Source organism: Lampetra planeri, chromosome 3, assembly GCF_965212315.1.
Source record: "Lampetra planeri chromosome 3, kcLamPlan1.2.h2, whole genome shotgun sequence".
Lineage (NCBI taxonomy): Eukaryota > Metazoa > Chordata > Hyperoartia > Petromyzontiformes > Petromyzontidae > Lampetra > Lampetra planeri.
Window position 1 is genome coordinate 28,874,972 of NC_136109.1, and position 21,854 is coordinate 28,896,825.

A 21,854-nucleotide genomic window follows, 5' to 3' on the forward strand; every position below is an offset into this window, starting at 1 on the left:
GTGACGGTGTGGCGCACGCACCTGTGTGCCGTCTCCGCTCTGTGTCGCGTCTTCATTATCCGAATCCTGGTTCTCCAGGGCCTCCTGCAGCGTCGCCGCGTTGATGCGGAAGTCGCGCGACGTGCTCGGCTTCATCCCCTCCATCAGGTTCACCTGCAGCAGAACGGAAATGTACGAAATGACAAAGGTCACCCCGTGTGGAGCCTTTAACAGACTGTTGAGGCAATTGCTGTTCGCGAGTAGCATCTATGAAGGCTGGCACAGCACACGAACGGGTGGGTGGGTGGCCAACACCATGCCCGGCCACCTTTGTCTCCCCAGTGCTGATGTTTTCACACTGCACCAGGTACTCATTTAAAGCCATGTCGACCTATAGAAAGCGGTTTAAATATTCGGCACCGTTATTGGTCGTGAGTGGGAATTGAACTGTTCTCTGGGTTCGAAACACAGCGTGCAAGCCACTACACTGCCGCTCCCCATTAGAAACACGCCCGGCATTGACAACCTTAATGCTTCCAATTGCTTGCAATGAAGTGAGCGGTTGGCTCAGATGCCAAGAGCACTGAGCTGTACCGCTGAGACCATGAGTTTGAAATTCAGGCAACTGCTTGTGATTAAACCAGGTTTTTCAAGTGTATTAAATTTGGCCAAATTCCAGCTGAGAATGAAAATATCAGTTTCACTCTCATACGTTAAACATTTTTCTCGGTGGCAGGGCGGGTGGGAAGGTGCTGCTCACAACTGTTTGGGACGGATCACTTTAAGGGCCCTTGGAGGAAGTTACGTGAAGCCCACTTCTGTAGGCTGTTCTCTTTTAATGGTTGCACTGCTCCACGGAAGATCAAATAAATGTTTTCGTCTCCGAGAGCACAATCGGGATAACACTGGGAAAGACACAAAAATGTAAAGCAAATGAGGGAAGGCCGTGCCCACCTTGGATTTCTTGGAGAGCTGGATGAGGAAACACTCGTACTGCTCGATATAGAAGATCAGGTTTGGGATCGGCCGTGTTTCCCGCAGAACTTTAGCCTGAAACGGACAGTGGCAGTTATCAGGAGATGCAGTAGCAGGAGCAAAAATTGCCCCCATCTCGATCGGTCCACCACTCTCTCACACCGACATGGCGAGCGCCGCCTCTCCCATACTGCTCTGTGAGGCCACAAGCAGACTCCGCAGTACGGCCGACGATCGTATACGTCATGCTCCGACCCGGAGGGATGGGAGATGTTCTGAGTTGTGTCTGTGGGCCATAGCAGGGGAGACGGTGGGTGCTACCTTGGCGGCGCTGGCTAAGGCCGCCGCCCCGCGCTTGCTCTTCTTGTCCGAGCCGTGGTTGAGGCTATCACTCTGCACACTCTGTGTGCGACAGGCAAGGAGCAACGGGTTAACCGTCATGCCACAACCGCACAACACCGCCTTCCCTACTGCATCGGAAGAGAAGGCAACGATTCTGCCTTGCGTCACGAGTAAAACGTGAGCAGCTGTGCATTCAATGAACCCACCTGAATGTAGGTGATCATTGCGTAGCACTGAGGAGTAAGATGGGATCCTGACAGTTTCACCTGCAAAGATGAATAGATTATTAAATGTAATACAATAAAAATAAGTAATATTTTAAATAACTTTTTTTAAACACGCTTTCATTAAATGTACCGTACGAGTAATGGCAGAACTCCACGACTCCAGGAAGTGGCCCCGAGGCTTGCCATAACGTAAGGAACCGTGGTGATTTACAGCCAACGTTAGTTGAGCGTGGACAATTAGACCCAAGGCGAAACATAACATATAAAAAAGGTTTAATTAGTTTTTTATGATAGAATATAGTATTGCCATCAGTATGACATTATTCCAAGTTTGCAGTCGATACCACATTGGGAAGTGGGTTAAAATTGAGTTACAAGATTTGAGGATACGACAACAACAAACAGAGTGAGTTAAATAAAAGCGTGTAATAAATGTATATGCTCATAATGCAGACTTTTAGGATGTATTGGAAAATGCAAACCAAAAAGAACTTGAACGGAACTCACCAACTTTTCAAACCTCCCTGGCAGGTCTCCTATATTTTGCGTATACACCTGTAAATACTATAACCACACATAACACACACAAGAAAAAACAGCGAGATAAGCAACACATTCATATTACCGAACGCTTCTATTTAAGAACACCAAATGGGCAGGACACGTCACTTAGAGGGCATTATGTCTGGTGGTAGAGACTAACAATGGAATGGCAGCCAAAAGAGGGAATGAACAGGATGTCTCCCCCATGCAGACGGCAGTGACAAAACTAAAAATGTGATGACTGCTGGGATCGGCGGGTGAGCGAGCTCGTTAGCGGGAGGGCGTACGTATTTGGTGATGGAGGCCAGCACACTGTACATCTTGGTGAGCAGCTTGAGCAGGTTGGTGGAGCAGCTGCCCGCGGGCAGCGCCGCCTGCACCAACTCGTGGCAGCAGGTGACCAGCGCTCCCAGCTGCACGGCGGCCGCCCTCTCCTGCGCCTGCCGGGGACCCAGATCCTGCGTGCCCTCCCCTGTGGTCCGGCATCACCCAGCATTGGCATCGTTATCAGCACCAGCATAAGTCCGTGGGGAACGTGATAGGGCGAGTGTGATGTTAGAGGATGCAGTGGAGAGATAAGGGAAGTACGGGACCCACCGGAGGTCACTGGCTTTGCATACGCCAGCTCCCCCCTGAGCCGGGCAATGAGCCATTCCACGTCCTCCAGCATGTGCTCTGCATGAGACAGCACCACCAGCTAGTGGGGGTAGGGGGGGGAGAATCACAATGGAATGCTCTGCAGTATGAGCGGAGGTTACCGTTTGTAGGTCTCGGTACATATATAGCGAGCGAGCATTTAAGAAAAATCAAAACTTTACGTAACTCACAGTTACTGACGGAGCAGTCTTGGAATTCACGATGGCATAAATGGACTGGTTTTCCACCTGCACATCCTATAACAAAAATGTGAATAAATTAATGTCAATGATGATAAATGCCCACCGTTTCTTGCAGCATCTTGAAATGCAGTTACATTTAATTGGACGCTATATAAATCAATATTTTGTTGCAAAGGTGGATAATGTGCAGCACTAATTGCTTGCTCATGCCAATGCTGGCGGAAGGGCCTCTACTAAGAGGGACCTCTGAAGGGTAATTGGTCTTCTCTTCCAAGCTGGCCAGACATCTTGTAAGAGATCCTCGCTACCACACCACACGCAACCTGCAGATCCACCGTGGCGTACTCGGTTATTCTGCTGGCTGGACAGAGGTGAGAGGGTATTTACGAAACTTGCCCATTGCTTTTCAACCGCAGCGCTGAAAGATTGAATTAAATTTAACCATTGACTTCTGGATTCTAAGTTCAGTTTGCTACCCATTGCATCATGGCAGCTCCTGGTATTGCAAATGTGACTTGTTTTAATAATGAGGCAGATACCTCATTAACCATTATACAATGTATGTAGCTGCGGCTACGAACTCTAATCCATAAACCGTATAACTGCACTGCCACAAATATATACATGAAGGCGGTGATGGGTAGTATCAGCAATTCACCAACTCCCAAACAAAGCAATTGAATGGCTAAATCTCTTACAACTGAATCTCGAATAGTTGCTCTTCATAGGCCATACGAAAGAAGATTGCTTCCATGGGCTTTCAGGCGAGTCAAATAAAGTCGCCAGACCCACCTCGTCTATGTCGCCCAGCTGGCTGTGGATGTCCTGCGCCAGGTCCTTGAGCAGTGAGCGAGGCCCCTTGTGGGCCAAGTGCAGGCTGAAGAGCAGGTTCATCAGCATCTTGCACAGTAGCAGGTCCTCTGAGAGGCGAACGGCAGGCAAAAGGTTGGTAAGAACGTATTTTGTTTCCATACGGGTGGAAGTTGTAATCTAGATTTGAAGTTTTCGTGACTGCAGGTTTCCATACTCTGTGGTTCTTTCGGTAAAGTCACGTATGTATAAAATAAATTAAATCACGACGTTTCGGGCGCAACACAAGTTGTAATTGGCTGGTGAGAGTGTCAACATGGCCGAGAGGTCAGTCATACCCACCAATTTTGCTCTCCTTGCAAATTTTGGTTGTCCAGTTCAAGCACTGTTCAAACTGCACGAGAATATGCATATGTGAAAGACAACTTTTTTGTAAATGCACACAACACAACCTCATTTACTCATTTAACATTTATTTTATTAATACATGCTGAGTTAGGTCTCTGGTGTGTGTGAGAGCAAGAGTTTGTGCGTGCGTGTGTGTATGTTGGCTTCAAGATGCACATGGCCTGGCACAAGCGTCGTGGTGACGTCACCGCAACTTAGTGGCTTATGGCGGTTGTTATATGTTGAACTTCTTTTGCACCGTTCGTAGCCAACCGTGCTAATCAGAGGTGCATGCATGTGTGTTTCAGATTATAGGGAGTGTTGGCATAATGGGTTATCGATCACTATGTTTCAAACCCGACCACCTGAGTTCTATGCCTGGCCAGTGGCGAGTGATATCAGAATCTAGCCTGGGCCTGATATAGGTCGACACAGCTTTAAATGAGTACGTACCTGGTGCGATGTGGAAAAAAACAGCATTCAGGAGTGGCGTTCCAGCCACCTCACTCCTGCCCGCACCGTTCATGGTCTGAACAGGTGCTAGTTAACAGTGCTTGGGCCAAGAGTCGAGTAAAAGTAATATGGGGAATCTTTACCTTTGTGTGTAAGATTGTTGTGCGTGCAGATCCCGATCAGGTTCAGGAATTTAACCCGGTTCCACAGGCTCCACCGGCTCCACTCTCAGCTTGTGTGCGTGCGAGTGTGTGTAAGTCACCTCGGTAGAGCCTGGCTGCAGCTCCTTGCTTAATGCCAGCAGGAGGCTCACCAGCCCATGGAGCTCCTTCATGTTCAGATCTTCCTCACCTCCCGACAGCTGCCCAACCACACTCCGCTGAACCGCCCAACAAGTCCCCCGTCAGATAATCGTCGTGCGTGGAGTATCACTCGGACACCATTGTGTGTTGCGAGACTCCAACTACCGCTGGGATAGGTGGCAAGATGGCAGTATAGCAAGTAGGTTTATGAACCGTCTGCCTATGTTTTTCAACCTTATGTTAAGTGTGTGTGCGTGTTTCCTACCACACATAAAAATCCTTAAACCGGAAATGGCCAAACATCCCAATGCAATACTCCTAAAATGATTCTTGGTACTTGGTTAGGCTTAATTGGCCAATAACAAATGTCATTTAGAACTTTAAGTTCTCCCCATATATTGTAAAAGTTAAAAGTCAAAGTTTTTGCGTGCGTCGCCAAATAATCTGCTGTGGCCCAATATTTCCATCCAGACACCATTTACGCTCTACGCACAACTTGCCTGGAACTGCCTCATGTGAAACGCAGCTCTTTCCGCAATGATGACGTTGTCTGCATCCTCTTGATCTTCACGGGATAGATCTGTGGATAAAAATTATCGCAAATGAATTCAGGTGGTGGCAGTAGCAGTGGCATATAGCACTAACGAGTAGCCTCTGCTAGTCAAAGCCAAAGCCATTTCCTGATTAAATGAGCATTGAGGCGGTGCTCATCTGCTGTTTATAGCCCTGAGCCTGCAGTGCAATTCCACACTCCTATGGCGGGGTCGCGGTGCAGCATGGGAAACCACCGTCAACTCCCCACAAAGTAGTACTTATTTGATCAACACTGGAAAGGATGATGGGCTGAGTCAACCCCCAAACAGAACTTGAACTCGAAACCCTCTGATCGCAAGCCGCTCGTCCTATACCACCGCTCAGCCACCAGGTCGGACAGCCTCCCCTGTTGGCAGCGTCAGCGTACATTTACATCTTCAACTAAGAGGCAGGAGAGAGACCGGACGCTCTCAAATCCCCTTACCGAGCGCGGCGTATAGACTCTCCTTCTTGTGGGAGAAGCGTGTGTTCACGGCGGTGATGACGCGCTGCAGCACGTCCAGGCATAGCAGCGGAATCCCCTTGTGCTTGTCCTTCTTGCCCGCGGGCTCCACCACCCCCGACGATAATAGCGACGAGTCATTCGTGGGCACCGCCACAGAGATGTACTTCCACAACAGCACCCTGGCGGGTTGGGGTGGCGTGCCAAAACCGTGGGCAAGGAAGCACGGAGACAGGGTGGGAAAGGTTTGACCCTCCCCCCCTCAAAATATCGGACAGTGAATGCAATCTATATTGCTGCAGTCCCTCTAACACAAACTGTTTAAACTTCAAAGACGACAGCAGAGTAGTGACTGTTTATGTTTTAACTGTAGTGTTATGTGCTGAATATAATCATTTTAGTTTTAAGGGTTATCATCAGCCTTGATTAATCCACTGCTGGATGAAAGCCTCCCCAAGCTATCATCTTTCACGGTTCTGAGATGCAACATTCCATCTAGCACCTGCACACGAGCTGACTTCATTGCTCCATCTCATTCTTGGGCATGTTTTCTCCTTGTCCTGCTGCTTTGTCATTAGTCTTAACCACAGGTCGTCATGCCTACGAGTAACGTGTTCAATTCTTAGTCGGTAAGGGCGTTTGTAAATCTTGTTAAATTGACTTTAGCGCCGAGAGGCTGCCTCTTTACACTGACGGCCTGAGACATCGATGTTGCAATGTCTCACCGGGCGATGGAGACCAGGTGACGCAGCACCTTGTCGGGGTCCTGTCCGTCGGGGCCGTCCACGTGGCCAATCTCCTCCGCCTGCTGCACCTTCTGCTGCACCACCGTCAGCACGTAGCGCTGGAACTCCACGCTGCCACGCAACGGCGCCAGCATTTCCTCGTGGTCGGAGCTCTCGTCGCTGGGATCAGGAAAAACGGTGGCGTTCAACTTGCTGTCTTGGAACGATACAATGTTGCCATTACAGGAGAGGGCTTCCCTCTCCTAGAATCCCACAGGATTCCTGGGCAAGAGGACAACACAGCTGATGATGATGATAACAATGATGCACACCGGTAGAGCGCGGAGAGCAGGAGATCAACGCAGCGCAGCGAGAGCAGGCTGCGTGGCGTCTTGCTCGTCGCGCCGCCCTTGCCCTTTACACTCTTCTCGCGCAGAATTTCCACCAGCTTAAGGTAGCGCTGAAACAACCCCAGCACCTGTTCCACCTTTTGGCGGCTGAACACACCGCCAATCGACACACACACGTGCAAGTTTAATAAATGTTTTTTTTGTTGCATATTTCTTTAAGTGGGCTATGCGGTTGTGTCATGCACTTCATTTCAGTCCCAGATGACCGCGTAGGTGCTGCGCTGACCTGGGATCACCCGTGATGAAGCTGTACTCCATGAGAACCTCATAGATGCCTATTACCAAGATGACATAGATGTTGTTCTTCACCCCTACGCTGGTCGCCAGCGAGAAATCTGCCGACTTGTCCTGTCAGTGGCACGCACACGGCAAGTACCAGTTTCAGCTTTGTTGGTGATTATCAACATGGCACGGTGTCACTGCCAAGAACCTGAGACAGCTGCATGTTTATGCTGCAGCGTTTGTCAAATGGACAGAAGACAGCAAATAGCACGAACCACTGCACCACAAATCCACCCATACCTGCGTATAGAATATGCAAAATGGCGCACATGTGAACGGGCGACTGACCAACTCAAAGTCGTCCAGGTCGCTCTTGATCATCCTTCGTGTCATGGACTCCAGCATTGCCTCCAGCTGCCGTTGACAGCTCTGTGCACCCTCCCCTGCGTATTCACTGCTGCCCTCGCCGCCCCCATCGTCATCATCGTCCTCGTCATCCTCATCATCGCCAACTGCCTGGGCCTTGATTTCACGCCACTTCATCACACAATGCACAGTGCAGCAGAGGAGGTGGCCCTGTGGACACACAGTGGACAAGGTGGACACATGCAGCCGTTTTGTCAATCCACTGCTGGATGAGGGCCTCCCCACGCTGCCTTAGTCACGAAGGTTACTCAACCATAGTTCACTACGCTGGTTAGTGAGAGTTGGTGATGAGGAACAGATGTTGGAGAATAGTACGGTTCAACAATGGATTCTTCTGCAGTGTCCTCTGCTGACGAGGGAGCCTTGCAGGAGCCAACAACACCTGTTTTATGCATGGACGCCACCCATCCAAGCACTTTTCAGGCTCAAACCTGCTTAGCTTCCTATGTCTGGTGAAATCAGCCACATTCCAGGTGATTTGGTGATAGGTGGTGACAAAACTTGGGCAATATTGCAATAAGCTCCCTCTAATCCCCATACTGATGAATCTAAACATCTATATGCACCTATGGGAAGTCAACTTCTATCATCATCCATAATACAGGTTTTTTTTTTTGTTAGATTGTGTACATTTATTTACGCGAAAGCCTACGCGTTAGCTTATGTGTTAAACGTCTATCATCATAATTATTTATTTATGGCGAGCAGATGAATGATTACAACTAATACGACCGTAAATTGCAGCTGATAATGACAAAATTACTGACAATTAAAGGTAAGTTGTCAGTTTATAAAAGGCAATCGGTTTAACTCATCTGAGGTCAAAGTGGGGCATTAAACGAGTGGCACAGGACAGGTGGGCAGGACGATGGAGGGGGGCACAGGAATCTGGGGGGCAGTACCAGCGGCTCCTGGAGGAAGACCTGCTCGCCCTGTGCCGTGATGCAGCCGTTCAGACGTACGGGCGGCAGGACGTCGCCTGCCTCGTAGCACCGCTTCAGCTGCGCCGACAGAAACGCACACGGTATACAAGCAACACGTGGGCACACGCGTGACATTAAACCGGAGGCACAACGCACCAGGGAAAATCGGGTCACCTGATTCATGAATGTATACTGTGTCTATCGGACCATTTTCCAGTATCAAGATTATGAAAAAAGAAAAGGCAATAATACAGGATGTGTTAAGATGTTCAAACTCCAAATAGACACCCTTTACAACAAGGCATCAAGTCTACATTATCCAGATATCTGTCGTAAAACAAATATGCTTAGATGGTGTACGCATTGCCCTTGCAGATGATTAGCATAAACCAGAGAGAGACACTTTATGGCTGTGTCTCACCGGTGCTCGGCCAAAGGATGCCAAAAGGCGAAGAGCAGAAGGACGGTGCAAACGTGTCCTCGCTCACAAGTCTCTCATCATCTCTCTGCTACCATTACCATCACAGCCATTGCTCTCAGTAGCCAAGTGTTTTGATTCCTCATCTGATTTCGAATGCCCTGTCGCCATAATGGCCAACGACTCTCATGCATGCCGAGTCCAGAAAGGAACATTTCTATTTTTTTCATTTGTCGTTCCAACCTCATATAACCAGAGTCAATGCAAGAAGTTAATTCCTTTACACCTACGATACTTAACATAGGCCTCTCTCTTGCTGTCAACTTGTGTAATAGGCATATACTCCCAATATATATTCACCGCGCTAACGTTTGCCAAGTTCAAGAATTTCATGAAAAACACTCAATTGGGACTAAACATAACAATTATCACACCCAACTGGCATACTAATTGCCTGATTAAACAAAATCAACTTAACTTGACTCACCTTCACCAACCCACACTGTCCAGCATGGTCTACTATGAAAGTAATAAAGACTGATAGAAAAATCTAAATTCCTGGAGGCCATCAAATATGGGCACCCCCACACACTCACCTGTACCAGCAACATCTGCAGGATGGTGCTCCCCAGCTTCGAGTTTCTCCGCAGCACGTCGTAGAAACCCTGCAAAAGGAACCGCGTGGCTGAATGAACCGAGCAAGCAGAACAATGATCACAATACTCCGGGTAGTGTGGCACACGGGCGCCCCCCAGTTCCTCTGAGCAGATTGCAATGAAACTCGGGGCCCAGTAACACAACACATTCCTGCGGAGGGAGCTGGTAGGAACGTTGGGTTGCTCGGTCAATGGTCAGGGTCAACGGTGGCGTGGTGTATTCCGCAAATATGGCCGACTGTGAGGGCGGGTACAAGCCGGCGTGAGTAGGTTAAACGTTGAGTTTTATAAGGGCACCACGGGGTGACCAGCCCCTCCCCACCTAGCCCCACCCCTCCCACCCCCACCCTCCCCACCCAGCCTATCCCCACCCTCCCCTCCCAACCCAGCCCCTCCCCACCCTCCCCTCTCCACCCAGCCCCACCCCTCCCATTTTTGGATGCACGACGGACAGACACAATAATCCCCTGTGGGCTGGTGTAACCAGGAGGTTCCTACCAGTATCATTAAGTGGATCATGTTCAGTCTCGTTTTACTGACATTCCAAAGGAAGTTCTTCTACCCTTAATGCATTGTGCCAGCAACATTATAAAACCATACAAATGAGTTTATGTAGTAATACATTTTTGATTATGAACGGGTTTGGCTGTTACTGTTAACTACTCGTAGGCAACTATTTTTTCCCAATTGAATACTAAATCTTGACTTAAAGAATATGAATTCCTACAGTTACGAAAGCTTTAAGTCAAGATTTAGTATTCAATTGGGAAAAAATAGTTGCCTACGAGTAGTTAACAGACCCAAAGAATATCAATTGAATACTCGTAATAAAGGTTTTTGGGTTAGATCGCGTTATTTATAAATGTGTCGTAACCCTCCACCACCAGACACGGCCAAACAGTAAAAAATGTGTCTCGTTTACAAAAGACAAATAATTCACTACTTTAGCCCACCGGTGTGTTGAAGAATGAATCAACATCATTTAAATTTTTGAGTACGACGTTTCGCTGGTAATTACATCCAGCATCATCGGGCAATTTGCCAGAATGGTGAGGCCCTCGACTCGCTCGTCTTAAATAGAGCAGCACGGTGACGTCAACTTTTAACTCAATCTGGTGCAGTGGGGGGGGGTATTGTAATTATATAATAGATTGGTAATCATTCAATTGTTATTCATTGGTATTCTATTATATAATTAACAAGCAGGATGCCACAGGCAGAATTAGCAGGGCGCTCGCACACACGCGTACTTCATAGAGCAGCAGGCGCACATCGGCCTGCTGGATCAGGCAGCGGCGCAGGCTGCCCAGGATCTCCAGGCACAGGGCCTCATTGGCGGCAGGGTTGAGGCGTGCGTGCACCTCCACTTTCACCTGCAAGAGCGCGAGCGGGCACATGAGCGAGCACTGTAAAATGTTGCCGCTAAAGGCAAGACGTAGCCCACAACAACAAGCAATCTTATCTTGCCACTGTGAAGTTTCGTGCGGTTCTAGTCAAGTTTATTTTGTTTAGAACGCGAGAGGCCAGGATGGGTGTCATTTGCAAGTCACCAAAACGGAAAAAGCATGCAAAACAAATTAAGCACAGCAGGAACTAAATTGAGTGGCACACTTTAATAATCACCGAAGGAAGTGAGCTGCTTAATTCAGTTCGTGAAGATCCTTGCAGCATATGGAGGGAAAAGTGGGACATCACCCGAAACATGTAGAACAATCCAAAAAAAAACATTAGACAGCTCTTATTTTGTAGCTAAACATCTAAACTACCTGTCCCCGGATGTTTATAACGAACTTGAAGCTTCAATCATGAGATAAAATACATTAAAATTATATTGGAGTACATCATTACGCCACTAGAGATTGCTTAAAAAAATGTCAATGCAGTTATGTTACTCCAGCGCATTATAATAGTGTGATTAATAGTGACGAATAAATCTCTTCATTAATGAATAAGCAAACCAAATATCCCGCACACTACTCACCTGGCTAGCAGAAAAACCCTGACTGCATAATGTTTGGCTTGACGCTAGGCTGCCCAGCACTTTGAAGTTCTTGAGCAGCAGGAGATATCCGATAACGGATGATTTTCTGGCTTCCAGCTGGCTAAAAATTCAAATAATTTAATTATGCAGGGCAAATAAAGAGTGATAAAAAGCCTTACCGAAAGTGGGTAAGAGCCTATTGAGGCAGCATGTATGCCACAAGAGAGACCAGGAGCAGAATATAAAAGTCTTAGTGGTGAAGTGAAAATACATTACATTATATGAACAAATCACGTGCCAATTTTGTGTCAGATAAAATCAAATCAGGGGAGAGTGCTGGGACAGTAATAAGCGCACGGCACTATAAACCCGATGATCTGAGTTAAATTCCTGGCCACGGCTAACATCAGTTGGCGAGTGGTATCTGAACCGGTCCTGGACACCCTTTTTACCAACATGTACTGATCAGCCACTTGACCGACATGGAGTGGGGAGGCCTTCATCCAGGAGTGGATTGACAAGGGGTGCCAAATATTGTTAGATTTTTAAGATAATAGAGATCACAAAGTTATGTTAACACATCATCATTCATTAAACAAAGGATAATTTTAAATGTTTAAAACACCTTTATTATTATTTCACAACATTATCATGACATTATAAGAGCACGTGTGTGGTTACCTGGAGAACATACCCTTGCGCAGTGCGAGGATCAGCGAGTCCTTGAGGTTGATGCGCACCCTGAGAAGGGGCTACAGAGGGATTCAGCAGCAAAGGACGACGCAAACCGTTACAGCGTGTCTTAAAAGAGTGTACTGGTCGATCCATTTATAGATACTCCACTACTATAAAATGGAGATGTTACAGAGACTATAACAGCTTAATTCAAAGCCTCTATGTGTGTCCCACCAATCTCAATGGACGTGCCACATCTCTGAAAACTTGCCTCTGTAAGATATGGGTAATTTTTTCGCCGCATTCAATGAGCCGTTGGTCAGAGAGTAAGAGTGGGTCATTAGAAATCAATGGGGTATCTATAAGTGGATCACCCCATATATAGCTTACAAATAAATTGTCACGATAATGATGAAAATTCTGACTTCAAAACATATCGGTGGTATTGTAAACATGACTGTACATGAAAAATAAATAAATCACTATGGCCACACAGAAAATTATATTCTAAGTCGGTCAAAGATTTTGTAGCCAGATGTTTCGGTCGGAAATAATGTATTTGTTTGTGTGATTGTTTAAGTTCCAACATGATTATGCACACTCTGCTGCAACAGCCAGTTGGCATACAAGTATGAAGAGTCTGGCCTCCATCATAAATATGTGGTAATTGCCACCAAAGTATCAACACCATCAGTGAAGATAAGTGTGAAGTAATTTAAAACTATATTATGCAAAACAGCTTATCTGCAATGAGGACCGACGCAGCAAATACACAGGAGGGACAAGACTGAAATCATGACCGAGCACATAAAACGCCTCGCGCCTTGCTGACTCAACCCATTCGACCTACGTGACTTTACCGAAAGAACCAAAGAGTATGGATCCCTGCAGTCACGCAAACTTCAAATCTAGATTAGGAGACAATGGTGTATTTGTTTTTGCCAAAAAATAGAAGAAAAAGGCAAGATTCGCCACCACGTGAATCACGCCCACGGTGTAAAGCAAAGACGATGTGTACATAAGAGAGAGAGGAAGGCGCACAGGTGGAGAGCACTCACCAGTATGGCCTGCAGCAGGCCCTTCGTGACGGGAGATGGCAGGACCGACAAATAATCAAACGCCTCCTGCACCTTGGGCAGACACTCCAGCAGGTTGAGCGGGGCCGACGTCACCATGTCTGACAGCAGCTCTGAGTCACGATCAGGGTGAAGGGTTAGGGTGAGGGTTAATATTGGCAGGGACAAACACACAAGAGTCAGAGACATGGAGAGGTTAGAGGTTGAAGACTGTGGCTATATTAGGGTCAGGGTGGGGGGGTAAGGGTGAGGATTAAGGTCGTGGTTTGGTTCGGGGTGAGCAGTATAGAAACATTTATAGGATTAGAGGTTTGAGGTTTAAGACTGACATAAATAAAAAAAAGTTAGCTTTTCATTTGGGTTGGGTTCATGGTTCGGATTTGGTTATGGTTTCTGTTGTGGCTAGGTTTAAGATTAAGTTTTAAATTTGGGTCGGGGTTATATTTTGACTAGTTTTAATATTAGTGATACATGAGGGTCAGTATTGTGTTGTTGTTGTGGCTGGGTTGGGGCTAGAGATTATTTAGGATATGCAAAGTGAGTAGATGTTAAGGACTCTGTTCTGTAAACATTCATTTATGTAAACAGCTATAAAAATGCACAAGCCAGTTCCGTATAAAATAAACAAACGCAAAACGCAAGTGATTTATGTTTTACCTAAATAGTGTGTGATTGGCACGGTGGCTTTAGTAACGACTCTGTTGAGAAGCTGCTCCAGGATCTCACGTCTCACGACGTCATGAGCCTAAGACAAACACAGAAGTCAACAATCACTACCATATCATGTGGTGTTACATCACATCACATAGCAAGAATCTGTGATTCCATGAAATGTTAACTCGACATGAAGTTGAACCATAAAATCTGTGTAAGATAGAACTTAGATCGCTAAATAGATTAAAAATAACCCTATTTCAACTGGCTGCACAACGAATGGGAGAATAAGAAATATGAATGTGTAGACGGGCCAGGTTTTATGAACTGCAAGATGATTTTTATGTGAATTATAATTTATGATGATGATCAACATGAAACAAAACTATAATATAGTATAGGTGAGAATGAAGTAGGGAAGAAAAAGACAAGTCATCGGTGGGGACAAAGAAAATATATCTCTACCATTAATCACATGCAAATATAGCAGCAACAGTTACAAAGCATCTAAAAAGCATCAGTACCAACAACAGCAGGATCTTCATCAGTAACAACTATGTTACCAGCACTAACAATGGTATAAGCAGCAGCAGTAGCTAAATCATCATCAGCAGCACTGGTAACAGCAGCAACTACGATAGCAGCGGCATCTACAACAGCAGCAACATGTCGGTTGCCATCGCTGGCATTTCCGGCGGCATCTCCGTGGCACCTTGAACGTCTCGAGGAGGACGCGTGCCCCCAGGCTGCAGGCTTGCTGCGCCGGCGTCCGAGACACGCTGGCGCCTGTCTCCGCCACCTTGCCGCCGGGTCCCGCCTTGGGCCCAAATGAGTCCATGAGCGTGAAGCCGAGCTGCACCAAGCCCTGCGATATGTGGTCCCAGCCGCTGGCAGCATCGAGACGAGCAGACACACGCGGTCACGACGCTCAGCACATCGAGGTTCGTTATTCACCGGCCATGTAGCAACCCACCCACCGCAATTAAACAAAACGGAAGCATTCAGGGGTTATGTTTGGATTGAATTATTGATTGTTTGTGTCTCTTTCATAGTGGTTTTCTCATAACGTCTGTTCTATCTCCTGCATTGTTTCATTTGTTCTTTTGCGTAAAGGTAACACTTGCACATTATTTCCATAGATCGTAAGCAATCTATTCTCACATTCACAAATTTGAGGACTGTAATAGGCGCATAAGAAAATATAGGATAGTCGGTGGTCGAGACTAACAAAGGATTGGCAGCTAAAGGAGGGAATGTGCCTAAGAAGCTGTCACTATTGACATGAAGTGATGACATTACCCTGTTTACAGGCCCCAGATGGACTGTTACATTGCAGGACCGTGAGAGATGAACGCCTGGAGAAACCAAAAGTTTCCTAAAAAAGAGTCTTGAGGCTCAGCAAGGCTGTCCAGGATAAAGCAATTTCCTAACACAAACTATCATGCGGCTGTGGAATATAAAACCCTCAGCTCAATGTAAACAGCTTCAGAAGCGTGCGTGCAACTCGATTCAATAACCCTGAAGTTGGAGAACTGGTGAATAATCTGGCGCTCTGACCACGCGTTACGACACATGACTTGGCGGTGTTGCCGGGCTGCACCTGTTTTGGATGGTCTTGAGGATGACGTCGGACACGCACCACACCTGCGACGACACCAGGTCCTTGATGAGCGCCGAGCTCTGCTGCATCTGCTGGTCCTTGAAGCTCTTCAAGATAGCCACCTTCATCATCTCAAACACCTGGCTCGCACCAGCAGCAACAGCAGCAGTAACGCAACCGGGCATGTTATATGATGCATTTGTAAAAATTACCTTCAAAGAAAATGGCAGAGCAAACAAACCTTTATTCCAGTCGTCATGACCCGACCACAGTTCAGGTGAGCAGAATGTAAAGCAGCTTAATTTGTACATTAACGGGAAAATATTTTAAATGCGGAAATGTTCACTGTGGCGAATTGGAAGGAACACAGTGTGTGTGTGTGTGCATGTGACGAGCGGAAAGTGTTCGTATGGGGCTGTGTTGGTCGGCTAGAGAAGACGTGCAGACCACCTGTTCCTCCAATCTGTGAATCCTCGCCAGCGAGAGTGTGAGTGCGACGTTGAACGGACACAGCACTCGGCCCACATCGCCCAGCTGTCCGACCTGGCAAGCGGGCAACACTTCTATGTCAATTTGTTTGAAAAGCAGATCACGCAGAGCACCTCGTGGGGAATTTAAGAATGCATTGTACAAAGTCTTTTTTTACACTTTTGACATATACATAAAATCATACGTGTAATGTGTTTCTATTCATGTGAAAGCATTACCATGAATCGTGAAAACAATCATAAATACATCATATACCATGGTATCAACTTTTAAGAATTTTTTTTTTTTACTTTATAACAATTATCACAGCATATCAATTATATATGTTGTGATATACACCTTTTGAACACGTTCACCTGCTTTGTAATTGCGGCCTATATATATATATTTTTTTCAAGATTTCCCGTATTGACTCTCAAAGTAAAAATCAAACCTCCTCCCTGCCCAAACAACTGTGCTCATCTCCAGCAGTAGCCAGTGGTGGAATTGACATTCTCATTTATGTGGGCCAGTCTCCATATGGGACAACCATTGTTATCTTTTGTTGGCCTCTTTGCCGATAAGGGAACACACTATGCAATACCAGATTTCTCTCACACTTGTGGAAACTAATTCTGACGATCTTGATATCATCGTAGCTGAAGATGCCGATGCTACCACACCATGGCAAACCATGCCAAGCCATACCAGACCACACTGTGGTGATACCTTGAGGGTCTTGATGAACTCTCTGCCCAGGTCCTGGTCCAGTTTGACAGCAAAGACGATGTGGAGGATGATGGTCCCCTCCACGTGCCGCAATGGAACCGTCGACACGGCAGCTACCTCCAGCTCCGTGGTACTGTCACAGAGATAAACAATTTATTTTGTTTCAGCCAGGGGAAGAGTCCAGTAATAAGAAACCAACAGATGTCAGCCAGGTGTAGAGAGAAGAGCTTCAGAGACCACAGGTGGGGATCCACATATGATTCATGATTTTAATTTCATTTCTTTTTTAACACATCACATATAGAATACCACATGCCCCTTTGCCCAGTAATTCATTCTGAGCCAGTGATTGAAATTTCACATTTTTTCTTATGGTAGAGAACCATCTATTTACAGAACAACCTTTGTTTTCAGAGCACATCAATAATAATACTAATACTATGAATACCTAATCCAAGAAAACCAAATAATTTATTTGATCATTGTGGATGTTGAGACAGCATTGTGTAAACACAATTACAATGTTCCTCTTACTCCTCAGCACTCTTTTGGTTGCTGTGCAACAGGTCCTGCTCCTTGAAGAATGAAACAATCCCCTCCAGCGCCAGCTTCTTATGGCTCTGGACACAATGAAAACAGACCCATTAACTTGGTTACAAAACACTCCACACACCTCATTCAACGCGTCAGCAACAATGCGGTCTGACAGCCTATGCGTTACATGATTGACAGGCTACCTAATGTGATTGTCCGGCTACTGTTTCATAGAGTGAGCGTACATTTGTGCAAACGTGTGCCACTGTTGTAGCTAATACTGTGTCCTGGCTGTGCTATGAACCAGGCGGCCCGAGTTCGATACCCGGCCATGGCCAACAACAGTGGCGAGTGATATCACCCCCTGACCCTCTTCGCCATCCTCCACTGACCACTGTGGTTGAGTACAATCAGACAGACCACAAAACCGACACGAGGTGGGAAGGCCCTCATCCAGTAGTTGATTGACAAAGGGATGTAGATTATTATTACGGGCGCTGTTACTTCGTGCCTTCACGACACCGCTCATAATGCGTTCACGAGTGCGGGATAATTGCCTTGGGAGCAAGAAGGAGCAGCTGGTAAACGAGGGGAGGCAGCTCCTGCAGCTCCAGGCTGGGCAGCAGCCGCAATACCTTCTCCATGACAAACTGCAGCTCCTCCTGACTCAGCGGCACATCCCTGCACGTCACAAGATTCCCACAATCGCTTATCCCGAAGAAATCGATACATCCCACAGGGAAGGGCTGCACTGTCCATACGACACTGTTTATACAATATGGACCCATATCTTAAAAAGGTCCTTGCCTATAACATCTGGCAGTTCACCAGCAATGATTCAATCAAGACCGATTCTGCTTATGAGACACTGTTATGTCAAAATAGATCCAAAGTTTGCTTGTACTGAATTAATGCTGCTGAAATTATGCACTCCCAGAAGGTCATGGAGCTGATAGGTTTTGTAATGTATATTACATTTTTATGAGAACCAGATATATAGATACATTTTGTGTTTATCTATTTTGTTTGAGTAATATGATCACAATGTTATCATAGCAGCACTCCCATCACATACCTAAGTAGATTCCTTCAAGCAAAGATGTGTTATTTTATTGCAAAGTGAGGGTCATGTTTGAATGCAACGCTGAGATTATTTGAAGTGACCCAGTATTACCTGAACATAGAAGTCAGGTGGATCACACACTGAGAGTCCCACCTGCAGAACATAAATGCGTGGATAAGTATCAACTCAGGATTCACAAATGAAAACAAATTGCATATCATTGAAGACATGTCTCACACTAATGGGTATGTGTCATTAAATAATCGTGCTGATGATGGAGGTGGTGGTGTTGGTGATTGTGATGGCCATGCTTGCTTGAATGGATAGATGATGAATTAATCAGATGATGATGGATTTAATTAATGACTATGATGATGTGTATATGGAAATTATATCTTCCTTACCTGCTGGAACACAATGTGTTGATGATCTGTTTTTTGTATTCCATGCCACTAAGCTGTCCTGCACAACACAAGAAAAAACAGAAATTTAATCATGAAATAAATATTTGATTATGCTTATTTACCCAGAAAAGCCTCGCTGAGTCTCAACACTATTTCTCAGGAGGGTTCTGCTAAGTTGTCAATTGCTAAGTTTACATTCATCCGTATGCTACTGTTGTTGTTTGTTAGCATGTTAACTTAAGAAATACAGCACTATTGGTTTAATCTCCATGACATTTTCAGGAAATTGAAGGCTGGGTCCCTCACTCACCATCACCATAGGTGATTTTCTCCCTGGTGCCCAGAGAAGTTAGGATGTTGGGAAGCAGATCAAGGGATCTGCCGTTCATCACGTGGCCGCTCTTTATCGAGTCCACGTACATGGAGGCCAACTTGGCTAGGCAACTTCCAGGCAAGGAATCCGTCTGTCATACACAACATGCATATATATTATTGAAAGACAAAGATCCCCTGTATAGCCTTTAACAGACTATTGGGGCAAGTACTGTTAGCGAGCAGCACAACGGCCCACGAGGGGGTGGGTGGCCACCACTGCAGCAGTCACTCCGTACTGCTCACCCCAAATCCAACTTTAATCCTCCCCAGCCACCTTTTCCTCCTCGCATGGCTTATTCCAGGCTCCTCAAGACCCACACTTCCATCGCACTGTCCCACGTCTCACAAAACCATTTCTGATTGGCTGCAACTGTATTTTTCGGGCCAGCGGTCGCACTACATCTGTCACAACAGTGCCGCTCTCACCTCCATCATGAGCAGCCCCATCATGTTGACCGCCACGTAGTTCTCCATGTCCCCAGACTCGGCCAGCTTTGCGCAGCACGTGTACGTCTTCAGCCGGCGCTCAACCCCATCACCGCTATGGCACGGGGAGCCTGGGTAGAGAGAATGGCTCGTGATTTAGAGGGGACTGCTGTTCAAGGCTGTGACAACCATAACAATGACACCTGCGGTTTCAGCGACTACCATTCTAATCGAGTTCCATGACTGCCTGTCTGGTTCTGGTCACCACCTGTCAATTAGCACAATCAGGGTTCATGATTTGATTAAAATATAGGTTGTTCTTCATCATGCTTGCACTGGCTCAGTTTTACTGACTTGTACTTTGTCTTGTGTACTGTAGTCTCTGACAAGTTACTCAAAGGTATTGTCTATCTCGTTTGTACTGCCTGTCCTGTGTAGTTTGTACAGCATGAGACTCACAATGGTCCCAATTAACGCATTGGCAAATGTTTCCATTAAGTCAGAATTTTCACCATAAGCATGGCGTTGTCTTCATCACCAACAACGGGCAAACTGTAAAAGCGTTTGTCAAGGTGTGAATTTTGGCACGGTCAATTATCTCTGGAATTCAGTGGGTAATTGTGGAGCACCATGACAGAATGACCTCTTTAAAAAAAAGACATCTCAAGCTGGAAGGGCAGATCATAACACAACTTCGGAAAGAACCCCCTCACTCCAGTCACTGTTTCCATGCTGGCGTGGCTTGCAGCCATAAAAAAATCGAAGGTGTTTGCGATCGTGGCGAACTTTGCCGGGCAAATGACGTCCGTTCATCTGATAGCGAGGAGTTGATGATGATGGCTTTGACTCTCACCGAGGAAAATGGCCCTGAGCAGGGCGTTGAGGTCACCTTCGCCCCTGACTGCATGCCGCTTGATTAGTTCCTCCAGCTGCAGGGAGTCCAGAAAAGAGTTGTTCACGTCATATTATTCCAGACATAACGACAGTAATTTTAGATTTAAAGCTTTCGTGACTGCAGGGTTTCATCTTCTTGGTTCTTTCGGTAAAGTCACGTAGAAGGGAAATAATAAAATAATACACTATTTTCTAATTTTCTTGCTGTGGATGTCACACCTGATTGCTTGTGTTGCAGTCGAAACGTCGTGATAATTGTTATTGTTTTATATTTGTATTATTTTATTATTTCCCTTCTACGTGACTTTACCGAAAGAACCAATAATAACAACAGTAATATTCACATATCCAAAGAAGCTTAGCGGAGCCTCAGGAGATGTTTGGTTAATTTTTTTTAACGAACACTTTGTGGGGTTAACTTATTGGACTGCCATCTCCTGGTCACCTCGCAGCCCAGCTGCTTGGGAAGTCTCCCATACATACCTGCAAGTCATATTACGTAGTTTTTTCTCATTAGCTTACGTGTGCATTCGTATTTACTCTTTCGATACCAAGTAGAAAGAGACAGGACCACACCTCTCCATTTGGCAGCGCCTCCAGCTCCTTCTGCAGGGAGGCAGCGTCCCCCTGCTCCAACATCAGCAGCATCCTCTTGTCCATGACCCCTGACGGACACGAGCTGATGGACAAGCACCAATGGGGACAAGGGTTGAGGGGACAGGAGGTTACGGACAACAGACGAGGAGGGGCGGCAGCTGACAAGGAGCGATGGCTGAGGGCACAGCACAGCTGTCGTGAATCGTGCTCAAGTTGGTGCCCCTTGTAGTGATTGCCGTCACAGCGGTTGAGGTTGTTGCTGGTGCACAACCATTCAGCAGCTGCTGTTCGAGCCGTCTTCTTCGGTAAACCCGCTGTCGTTGAGGTGGCTGGCACGGCTCCGCGACGAGCCTGTTGTTGTTGTTGCTGCTCTCAAGAGTTGCTGCTGTCAACTCCGCAGTCACTTACCCGCGTCGCTGACGAGTCAAAGACGCCGCTCCGCTTGGTGGTGGAGTTGCTGTGGTGGTGGTGGTTGTTGTTGTTGTCGGTCACGTCGCAGTTACCTCAGTTGCCCGCTGTCGTTAAATCTGCTGTACCCCTCCCCCCGCCCGGGTCAATGTTGTTGTTGTTGTTGTTGCTGTAGTCAATATTGTAATATTTTAAACTGCTTGTGGTTGTTGTTGTTGTGGTGGTGGTGGTGGTTGTTGCAACTCCTCGGCCTCCACTCGCGTTTCGCTTTTCCCGCCTTCTGAGTTTCACGGCCCC

At 46.5% G+C, this 21,854-nt stretch overlaps 1 protein-coding gene across 2 annotated transcripts in view; it reads right to left on the reverse strand.

The window, feature by feature from the left end:
- Positions 1 to 21,850, reverse strand: part of FANCI (FA complementation group I) — a 23,028-nt gene extending 1,178 nt beyond the window's left edge. Inside the window, exons 1-37 of one of the 2 annotated variants that reach the window (XM_078592596.1) lie at positions 21,558 to 21,850; positions 21,129 to 21,231; positions 20,512 to 20,587; positions 19,659 to 19,789; positions 19,168 to 19,321; positions 18,858 to 18,915; positions 18,565 to 18,606; positions 17,948 to 18,071; positions 17,391 to 17,476; positions 16,857 to 16,989; positions 16,110 to 16,202; positions 15,660 to 15,799; positions 14,772 to 14,946; positions 14,063 to 14,150; positions 13,388 to 13,518; positions 12,336 to 12,406; positions 11,655 to 11,775; positions 10,924 to 11,046; positions 9,614 to 9,682; positions 8,579 to 8,677; positions 7,599 to 7,826; positions 7,255 to 7,376; positions 6,951 to 7,115; positions 6,619 to 6,798; positions 5,876 to 6,075; positions 5,358 to 5,437; positions 4,818 to 4,934; positions 4,058 to 4,109; positions 3,698 to 3,825; positions 2,894 to 2,959; positions 2,664 to 2,763; positions 2,354 to 2,538; positions 2,031 to 2,087; positions 1,503 to 1,562; positions 1,276 to 1,356; positions 934 to 1,029; positions 22 to 153 (exon numbers count right to left, since the gene is read on the reverse strand). In XM_078592596.1, coding sequence (XP_078448722.1) covers positions 22 to 153; positions 934 to 1,029; positions 1,276 to 1,356; positions 1,503 to 1,562; positions 2,031 to 2,087; positions 2,354 to 2,538; positions 2,664 to 2,763; positions 2,894 to 2,959; positions 3,698 to 3,825; positions 4,058 to 4,109; positions 4,818 to 4,934; positions 5,358 to 5,437; positions 5,876 to 6,075; positions 6,619 to 6,798; positions 6,951 to 7,115; positions 7,255 to 7,376; positions 7,599 to 7,826; positions 8,579 to 8,677; positions 9,614 to 9,682; positions 10,924 to 11,046; positions 11,655 to 11,775; positions 12,336 to 12,406; positions 13,388 to 13,518; positions 14,063 to 14,150; positions 14,772 to 14,946; positions 15,660 to 15,799; positions 16,110 to 16,202; positions 16,857 to 16,989; positions 17,391 to 17,476; positions 17,948 to 18,071; positions 18,565 to 18,606; positions 18,858 to 18,915; positions 19,168 to 19,321; positions 19,659 to 19,789; positions 20,512 to 20,587; positions 21,129 to 21,212 — 4,047 coding nt within the window. In that variant the 5' untranslated portion in view covers positions 21,213 to 21,231; positions 21,558 to 21,850. The remainder of the gene's footprint in view (positions 1 to 21; positions 154 to 933; positions 1,030 to 1,275; positions 1,357 to 1,502; positions 1,563 to 2,030; positions 2,088 to 2,353; positions 2,539 to 2,663; positions 2,764 to 2,893; positions 2,960 to 3,697; positions 3,826 to 4,057; positions 4,110 to 4,817; positions 4,935 to 5,357; positions 5,438 to 5,875; positions 6,076 to 6,618; positions 6,799 to 6,950; positions 7,116 to 7,254; positions 7,377 to 7,598; positions 7,827 to 8,578; positions 8,678 to 9,613; positions 9,683 to 10,923; positions 11,047 to 11,654; positions 11,776 to 12,335; positions 12,407 to 13,387; positions 13,519 to 14,062; positions 14,151 to 14,771; positions 14,947 to 15,659; positions 15,800 to 16,109; positions 16,203 to 16,856; positions 16,990 to 17,390; positions 17,477 to 17,947; positions 18,072 to 18,564; positions 18,607 to 18,857; positions 18,916 to 19,167; positions 19,322 to 19,658; positions 19,790 to 20,511; positions 20,588 to 21,128; positions 21,232 to 21,557) is intronic. The other variant, XM_078592597.1, reaches the window with a different exon arrangement.
- Between the last annotated feature and the right edge of the window lie 4 nt (positions 21,851 to 21,854).